This window comes from Fukomys damarensis, unplaced genomic scaffold (genome assembly GCF_012274545.1).
Source record: "Fukomys damarensis isolate Sample0158 unplaced genomic scaffold, DMR_v1.0_HiC HiC_scaffold_26, whole genome shotgun sequence".
Taxonomy (NCBI): domain Eukaryota; kingdom Metazoa; phylum Chordata; class Mammalia; order Rodentia; family Bathyergidae; genus Fukomys; species Fukomys damarensis.
The window spans coordinates 35,609,868-35,620,067 of NW_022900938.1; the positions used below are offsets into that span (position 1 = coordinate 35,609,868).

The 10,200-nt window shown below is 35.4% G+C and overlaps 1 protein-coding gene across 1 annotated transcript in view; it reads left to right on the forward strand.

Moving 5' to 3' along the window:
• Ccdc148 (coiled-coil domain containing 148) overlaps window positions 1-10,200 on the forward strand; it is a 301,801-nt gene that overhangs the window by 131,869 nt on the left and 159,732 nt on the right. Inside the window, exons 4-8 of the mRNA XM_010606782.3 lie at window positions 374-477; window positions 5,364-5,446; window positions 5,633-5,784; window positions 6,867-6,962; window positions 7,040-7,221. Of these exons, the coding sequence (XP_010605084.1) occupies window positions 374-477; window positions 5,364-5,446; window positions 5,633-5,784; window positions 6,867-6,962; window positions 7,040-7,221 (617 nt within the window). The remainder of the gene's footprint in view (window positions 1-373; window positions 478-5,363; window positions 5,447-5,632; window positions 5,785-6,866; window positions 6,963-7,039; window positions 7,222-10,200) is intronic.

Consider the following 10,200-nt stretch of genomic DNA (forward strand, 5'->3'; position numbering starts at 1 on the left):
ATCTGTAAAATGGGAATTGTGACATCCATAATTCTTGACAGGAAAATGTGTCCAAAATAGGGACAGGTATATGGAAAACTCTAGAAAAATTTCTTTTGATATATGAATTAGGTATTGCTTATTGTATACATGAAAAAATAGGATGATCTTATATCTTTTCATACCTTCAAAAGTTTTTTAAATTGGTCAATACTCAAAACTATTTTCTCTTTTTTCTTTCTGTTTTTTTTAACATAGTAATTCTTTTAGGGGTATGAGGTGCTAGAGGATGCACTAATAAGGTCTGAGAAAAGTATTTAATTTAAAACATACCTATTAAACATTTCTGTTTAACTTTAATGTTGCTATTCTTTTGTTCTTCTGCTAAATCTAGATCAGAAAAGTAGTGGAGACTTCGCAAATATCTAAAGAGCAAATGCTAATCAAACAACACAAACAAGTGTGGTGGCAGGAACACCAACGGCTAAATGAACTCAGGTAAGAACAAGGGTAATCTCCATGAGAACATGTATAAATCACTAGCAGTTGCACTTATCTGGTCAAATGTTTTATCGTGTTCATGTTAATTAAACAATTACAATCAAAATTTGAAATTACTATTTGAATTTGAAACAAATTTAAATCTTTTTATTCCCTCAGCTTAATCTCGAATCTTTAAGGGAAAAATGATAATTGTGTCTATCTGCCAGTCACTTGTCTGCACTCCCCTCTCATACTTCAATTTACTTCCTAGTATGGTGTATTATATTATGGGAAGACAAATAGATAATGAAAACATAATGCAACATGCCAAGTATGGCAAAGTAAATATAATTTGTAAATTCCTCATGGTCCAAAATGGCACATTATTCACCTTCACATTATGGGAAACACAGAAGGAAATATGTAAATGATTTCAGTGTATGGATGAACAAATTAAACTAAGGTGTGCAAGTTGTTCAGTAGTTTTCTTTTTTTTTCTTTTTGATTGAGTTTATTTGTACTTTTTAGGTATACAGTACAGTTACATTCATCATTGGGATCTTGTACCTTTACATGACAGATCTTGGTTCTCATTTTTTCCCCATACTCTTGTCCTTTCCTCATCCCCTCCAACCTCCCCTATTTATAGACTTTGATTCCATTTTTTCCTTTTCTCATATTATTTCTTTTCCCTTATTTCCTTTCCCACTTCCCCTATGCCTTTAGCCCTTTTCTTCCTATTTCATGTTATCAGTTATACAATTTGAGTCTTATTTACCCTTTTAGTTTTACACACAGAGAAACTATTTAATACTTACACATGTATGACTTACTTATTTCACTTAAGATTATGTCCTCAATATGCATCCATTTTCCTATAAATGACTTTAATTTCTTATTCTTTATGGCTGAGTAATATTCCATTTTATAGAAAAACCACATCTTTATCCTGTCTCCAACTGATGGAAAAGTGGGCTGTTTCCAAGGTTTAGCTATTACAATCTGTGCTGCTATAAACGTGGGTGCACATATATCACTGTGGTATGATTCTTTTAGTTCTTTTGGAAAGATACCCAGCAGAGGGATAGCTGGGTCAAGTGGAATCTCTAATCTTAGTTGTTTAAGGTATCTCCATATTGATTTCCACAGTGGTTGCACCAGTCTGTACTCCCAATGACAATGGAGAAGGGTTCCTTTCTCCCCACAACAAGGCCAGTATTGGTTATTGGTTGCTTTCTTGATAGCAGCCATTCTTTCTGGGGTGAGGTGGAATCTCCATGTTCTTTTCATCTGCATCTCTCGAAGGAAGTGTGATGTTGAACATTTTTTAGTATATTTATTTGCTGCTTTTACTTCTTTCTTTTCTTAATGTAGTTGCATCATGACTTATTCAATTTTGATTTTCAATTTTTGTTATTTCCAGCAGCCACTTAAAACTGAATTGAAGCAAAGTAATTATATATTTGATATTAATTGTAACCTTTAAAATAGAAAGTCTTTTCAAGAAATCAACCAGTAACACCGTTGGCAAGGGTTGTGGGAAGAAATGAACCCTTTTTCATTGTTGGTGGGATTTCACAGTGCAACCACTGTGGAAATCGATATGGAGATACCTTAAATAACTAGAATTAAAAGTCCCATTTGACCCAGCCATTCCTCTGCAGCATATTTTTCCAAAAGAATTAAAATTATATAGACTTTATTACTATACTTTTACTATAAAAACTAAAGCAGACCCATTTTACCCTTCAAAAAGTCATCTTTATAGAGAGAAAATGTTTGAGCATGTTGAATTTTTAAAAATTTGCATAACTTGAAATATGATAAAAAGGCAAGATATTAGGAACCTTTAATTATGGTGGTCACTGATGCAAGCTCGAGTGTAAAAGAAGATGCTGGGAAACGTTTTTTTTTTTTTTTTTTTTTAATCTTGACTGTCCCACATCCTCCTAATTTGTGTATTAAGTTGTCCTTGAGCTGGATAGAGGAAGAATGTACATATCATTATGGCAAATAATTCTGTGGGCTGACTTGGAATGACAGAAAGCCAGTGGAAATGAGGAACACTGTAGTAATAATGACCGTAATGTCCTGAAACTTTTAGTGGCTGAAAATTGGACAAAAAAATTCCAAGATAATTTTCTGTTCTATTCCATAATATAGACTAATTTTATTTTATTTTATTTTTGAGACAGCATCTCACTACGTAGTTGAGACTGCCCTGGAATTCACAATGTAGCCCAGGCTTGTCTCAAACTCACAGCAATCCTCCTGCCTCAGCCTCCCAAGTACTGGGATTACAGGCATGGGCACCACCTCCAGGCTTGTCTCAAACTCACAGCAATCCTCCTGCCTCAGCCTCCCAAGTACTGGGATTACAGGCATGGGCACCACCATGCCCAGCTAGGCTAATTTTAATATGTGTTCAGTGAATTTAAAAACTAATAGCAATACGAGTTAAGGAAATGTTTAGATTTGTGAAGAATTAGGGTTCACCAGTAAATCAGTAGTTTCTCTATCTGTATTTGTCAATCTTTAAAAATCTACACTCACTATAAATAAGTAAAAGATTCTTATCCTTTACCAGAACACTCCATTTGAGAATCTTAATCCTGCAGAAGACAAGTACCTGCAATGGTGTCTAACTTTTAATGGGTAATTTAGTTTGTGTAGGTATTGTGCTAAGTACTTTACATATTTTATTTCATTTAATCTTTGCAATGAGCCTACAGTGTAGGTATGTAACATTGCTATCCCAGTTTTACATATGAGACTGAAATCTCAGAAGAGTAAAATTAGTTGCTGGATGTAAATGAACTAATTTACATAGAGCTGGGGTTGAGGCATTTGCACCTCTTTCCTCTGCTCTGTGACCTCAGAGTTGGGCAGCTTCTTTTTTTTCCCCATATAATTCCATTTATATGGTATAAGATCTCATTGGCCTACTCTTGCTAGCAGAGGTGGGGAAAGAAAAACAAATTTTAATTCTTTGAAAACTCAACAAAGTTTCCAAATTGAAAATTATATTCAATATTTAAATGTTTTATTTATTTAATTTTATTTAAAATTTGACAGCCTTACTCAAACTACACCCTTGAGACTCTGATATACTTTTCTAGAGGTAGTTACTCACTGGCTGCATCCTGGTAATTCTGGTACCACAAAGAATCCTGAATTTTTGTGTTATCATTTGCATATGTGTATATATATATACACATCCTCCTTTGGTGGTGCTGGGAATTGAACCCAGATCCTTCTCACTGAGCTACATCTCCAAACTGTGTTTTATTTTGAAAGATGGTCTTGCTAACTTCCTAAAGTTGGCCATAATGATCTCTAACTTGCAATCCTCTTGCCTCAACCATCCAAAGTGCTAGGACTACAGGTATACACTCCCACATCCAACTGTTCATGATGTATTAATCTATGCAGCACAACTACCTGGAGATAAATCAGCTGATAAAGGGTGTTTTGAACCCTCAGGAGTCTAGTTTAAGTCCAGGTTCTTATCCTTCCTGGATAGTGCCAAATTTCTTGGTGGAGGATCAGTCTCATCTGAACCAAAAAAGTACCCATAGCATCTTTCTTCTTACAGTTTATGTGCTCTATTGGGGTTTTCTGGGTGCTGAAAATGTAAGGGAGTTTGGCTGGGTTTTCAAGTGCTACAGTTTTGATTAAATGACTCTCTTCTGAAATAAATTCTCGTTTGATTCTATTTGTAGCAGTTGCAAATTGACTTTAAAAACATTTCTTAATAAACTACCTGCTGGGAAAATAGATGGTGAAGTATAATTTACAATAGCACTTCTCCTTTATACATACAAACAAATACAAAATTCCTATCTTGTGTGAGTAAATTGACTTAGAAGATGATGAACTACATTAAAATGAAATATAATACAGCCACTAAAAGGATAGTTATAAAAACTATTTAGACATTATCTAAAAAATAAAAAAATACTCTACAATATAAAATGATAAAATTGCTATTATGAGAACTATACAAAATACATGTAGTTAAGGCCTGGAAACTTGTTGGCCAAAAAATGAAGCTAATTATGTATTAAAGTATTTTAATTGTTGCTATTTTATTTCATATAATTTTAATATTGTACTTTAACAATCATAGTAAAGCAATCTCTTCTCTGTAATTTAACTGCCATCAGAAGGAATAAAATACAGTATTTCTGGATGCCCATTTTAAGAGTTGCTTATGAATTTACTCTAAAAATTGGCCTTTTAACTATATTATAAAGATTTGTTCTAATATGTAAAAATATGTAAAAATAAAATATACTTTTTCATTTCTCTGGTTCAGAATCTAATTTCTTATTCTTTTTTAACTGGATTTTTATTAGTGTATGTTTGCTATGCATGATAATTACATCCATCTTGCAGAACTGCTACATATACATATTGGATTCTAGTCATTTTCACTTCCCCTTCCCTTCCCTGCCCTACTGTTTCCCCCCGAAACCCAGGCCCTCTTCCTCTCTCTGCAAAGGAAGACTTTGAAAGTGGCCTTCTCGTGGGTCCGTTTGTGTAATTTCTTCTCTTTCCTTTCTATTGCTCACCCCACCTTCAGGTTCTGTTTTTGTCTTGCTGCTGTGTGAATCTTTCTCCAGCACAGATCTGAGCAGGTGAGGACAGCTTGATACCCTTCAGCTGCGTCCCAATGTCCCAGCTGGTCTCCGGCTGAAGTGGTGCCAGCCCCCGCTGTGAGCTGCCTTTGGTCGTGCTGTCACTTCTGCTCGTTTTTTAGGGATTTAGCACATTGGTCTGAATACACGAGCACTCAAACAAAACCACATTACAGTGAACATTCCTACTACCACTTATTTTTAAACCTGTGTGCATAATGGTGATCAGAAAAAAGTTGACCGAGATCATGTCTATTTCAGATATAAGCTGGAATCTGAAATAAAATCTTTTCTCAATGAAGAGCACATTGGAAACGAGTGTCTTTGTGAATTTATGAATTTTGGTGAGATTTTTTTCATCCTGTATTTAAAGGGGAATTTTGTATTAATGAAAATGGGCCATTTACTTCATGTACTTTTAATATTAATGGCCACTTTTTCTAAAGTAACAAAAAATTTGCATTCTCAATATCTGTTAAGAAACTTAAAATAATAATGTGTTTCCCTCATCCAATTTTGTTTCACCACAGAACAAGAATTATCAAAACAATTGAGAACATACCTTAAAGATGTGATAGATCCTATTCATCAGCTGAGAGCAGATCTGCAGTACAGGCTGCACCACACCTTACAGCGTTCACGCCAGCATATGGTGTTTAACTCAGGCCCAGTACTGGAAGAAGTCAGTATGTTACATTTAGCTTTGATCATGTAATACGAAACAGTTTGAGAAAAGAAACAAACATATGTGTCTCATGTATTTAAAGAGATACTCATTCAGTATCTTAAACGTATGTCTGAATCTGTCCAAGCACCCTCATTTCTCATAATTGATCTCCCTGCTCCCTTCCTTGCCCCTCCTCCCAGGACACTGGGATCCTACCCCAGTTCTTGGGATCAAGTCATCCTGTTGCTGAAATCCCTCAGGCTCCTGTTGGTCCTTCTGTCCTCCTACCATTCTGACCGCTTCACTGATGCTTCCATTGATTCCCACCTGGCACTGTCCCCTTCTATAAGAGCTGGGTACCATGATGTGACTGCCTTTCTGTGCCTCCAACATGTCAGGCTTGCTTTCGGCTCAGTCCTTTAGGCTGGCTATTTTTTCTGGCCCATTGATGACATTTTCTGTCATTTGATTCCAGGCTTAAATGTCCTTTTCTTTGAGAGACCTGTCCTAGGAGCCACGGTTGCTTCCTGTCATACCCTGTTTTTGTGTCACTTTCTCCTCTTGATGCTTTCTAATGTTTTTTTGTTCATTAGTATGTTGACTGCCTCCCCTTAACAGAGCACCAGCTATCTCATCGGCTCTGTGAGTTTGGTTGTGGTAGGTGCAGTTTACATGACTTTTGTCCCTCTATTTCTGAGCTGTTCTGTAATATTATATTGCTTTCAAACATAATAAATTTAAATCTATGCCTGACTGGGGACTAGAGGCACGAATGTGTAGGAAGGAAGGAACAATTGAAGCACAGAGACTCTGCTAAGTTCTCTGCCTTATCATGAACAAATGCAACTATGGGCCCCGGAAGGCGGTGACCGTACAGTGGGGCCCCTTTTCGATTATGTGTCTGGAAAGCCTCACGAAGGCTCGTTTGTGGGACAAGCCCTCTCTGGCCAACCTTTCTTTCACATGTCCTCAGAGAGATTTTTCCCTTATCTCGTTTTCCACCACTTACTGGCTTTTGAAAATAATTCTCATCTTTAAGTATATATATTGGAGGAATTGCTATAATTTGCGTACTGCTTGTTTCATGTGCCCTCTAGGTTGACTTTGTGAAAAAACAATTAAAGGCTGTCTTTGCAAGCCTTAGCCAGGAGCAACAGAAAATAGAAAATGAGCTTTCAGACTGGAGTATGAAAGTAAGTGGGATGCAGCTAGTAATTTACCAAATTTGTCATTTATATTAAATAAAATAACAGTATAATTTTCTTTTCAGGTAATCAATTATTCTTTAGAAGAAAAAACTAACATACTTAGTGAACTACCTACAGAATTAGAAAGTTTGGAATGCCCATACCCTGAATTGAAATCATCAATCCTTAATGAGTTCTGTGATTTTACAGAGAAATATCAAAAGAAACTTCACGAGTTTGATCTGCAGTTAGCAGACATATACAGGTAATAAGATAAAACTACTAGAACCCTGAGATATTTGATACTAGATTTTAGTTTGAGGTCAGTATATTTCTGATTTACTGTTTCATTGTTAACTATGTGTTGGAATACAATCAATAAATGTTTAGATGGACTATTTGTTGGAGAGGGTTTTTTTTTTTCCAAAATAGTTTCCTTGCATAGTGTGTTTTTTGTTTTGTTTTGTTTTGAGGCAGGGTGTCACTATAATAGTTCAGGCTGGTTTTGAGCTCACTACGTAGTTTAGGCTGGCCTCGAACTTGCAGTGATCCTCTTGCCTCAGCCTCTGGTCTTTACTTCACAGGTAAGCATGGTTTTCAAGTATGAATTATCAATAGCTACAAATATTTATTTTAATATATAAACTCTTCTAAGTGGAAATTTACAAGTCAGCACTGACAGGTAACTATAATGGAAAATACACTTATGGAACTATGTTACTCACAATCAGTAGTGATTTTTTCCTCTAGTGAACACAGAGTATATTTCTAAATTTTTGAAAGCTTTCTTTTGTATGTAAATTTTTTCTTGAGAAAATAGGCTTTTGGTTTTATCCCGAGAATGACAATCCTCTTCTAAATGACAAATGGTCAATGATTTAAAATTTCATTTTGGCAGTGATCATCTTCTCTAGTGTCTTCTATATTATAACTTACATAAAGGATACATCCAGATATGCCACCCTGAGTCAGATCCATGATCTAACTTAGTGCCTTATGTGACATTTCTAGGGAACTTTTTTTTTTTTTTTTAAACTGCTTCTTTCTCTGTGATATTGGCCTCAGAATTTTCCCTAAAGTATTTACCTTCAAAAAGAAACAACAACTACTAAAGGGACCCATTTATAGAAAATTAAAAATGAGAGGTTCCTAAGTTTGAAATCTGAGACAATGAGTATAACAAGATATTTCTTATATTTATTATATTTCTTATTAAATGCGGTGAATGCGGTTCTTCTCTATGAAACTACTGGTATTAAATAAACGAGGAAAACCTTAAATCCTGTAGCACCAAGTAGATATCTGTATGGGTAGCTTCTAGAGCCAAATTCTTCCATGTCAGCTGTTAATTCATTAGCATGCTCGCAGATGATAGAACCAATCAGAGGAGAAGTCAGAGCTCTTCCTGGCCTTGCCTCCTCCTTGACCTTCTGGGAGTTGTTCTCGTGTTCCTCCAGGCCAGAACCCTTTCTGTTTCTGGAGAGCATCTCTGTCCCTACCTCTTGCCCTTACTTTCTCCTTTCTTACAGTATGATAAAGCTAAACAATCAATTAATAATATGTCGTGCATACTCCAGAAGAAGTTGGGATTCACAGCTACGTTGAAATTACTGAAGAGAATTAGATGAATGCACACGATGTTATAATATTTCTGCAGTAGGAGGAATGATTAAGAATAAACCAGAAAGACTTGGTGGAGGAAGGAAAACTACTATGGACTTTGAAGAATGGAAGGTTTAGCACAGACAGAAAATGGGTAGAAAGAGCATCCTAAGGGAGAAGATGAAATCATTAGACTATAAACTCCTTGAGGACAAAGTTATTTATTAGCTATGTCTGTGTCCTTAATACCTATCACTTTCTATACATAGTATCTTGTGAGTTGAACTGAAGGTTAAAATAGTAAAGGAAAGAGTTGTGTGGTATGTTACCAGGCAGTAGAAATCTAGTTTGGAGGTATATAAGATTCATAAATTCTATTTTAATAGTCTCTGTCCTATAATTATCCAGAATACATTTTACATAATTGCTGATGATTCTTACTCAATGAGTATTTATTAAATAATCCTCAATATACCCTGGTCTCTGCAAAACTCCATGGTAGGAGGTTCAGCAGACAGATTAGTCTACACGTATCAACTCCCCATGATAAGCATAACCATTATGTACTGCAAACATGCACTAACAAAAAATAGAAAATGGCCTTGACTCTGAGAAGGCTTGGCATGTTTGGGGGGAGAAACATGTACACATGTACCCCAACCAAATAAAAATCACATGCAAACTTTAATTGAGGAAAATGTGAATACACTGGTACCGAATATTTGAAGCACCAATAGGAACTGGATGAATTTTCAGGAAGAATTTCCTTGAGGTGAAAGAGAATAAAAAGAATGTTCTGAATAAAGATAGAGGACGTTGATATTGGTAGTCTGTAGTTGGTAAAAATATGAATATACTATTGTCACTGGCAAAATTAATTACATGTTCAGTTATAATATTTATTTCACTTCTAGTTTTCTAGGAACTTACATGTACTTTGATATGGTCATTTCTCTTTTGGGAGAATTCTCATAGATTGTGATCATATATGTACAGCCCTGTGACAGTGAGTATTGTATGCTTTCCAAGTATTGTTAGTCCACATGATTGTTTTATACCACAATACCTTGGGTTTTTAGTTTTTTGCAGCTAAAAACATCCCTAATTGGACACAATTACTCTCTGGAATCCATAATTTACATTAGGATCACAATAGTTACTCTCCATTTTATTCTTCAATTTATTTCTGTAGGGCAGTTTGCTAGAGCATTTCCAGTCACAAATGTTACATACCCTCTGTCCCAGTAGTTTCCACATTTCCAAAATAAGTGTTACCTTGGTTCGGGAACTTAATTCTTTCCAGAATTCTGGTCACAGAATTCATTCCATGATTCTGGCTGCAACCAAACTGCAAGCCAAATTGTAGAAAGAATTGATATTACTCTAGAATGTTCTCTTTCCAGATGATGATTAAGAGGCTAATAGAAAAAAATGGTGCCAGGTACCACAACAGCAACAGAACTTTGCTGTTGTCTGGATATTATTCTTTTCTTTGTTTTGTTTTTTTTTAATGGAATGTGTTGAATGTCTATAATTTTGTTCTGATCACTGCAGAACCTGGAAAAGCTGTTGCTGCTATTGATGCATAACATACTATTATTAGTCTTTTTATATAAATATATATATATACGCACACGCACAC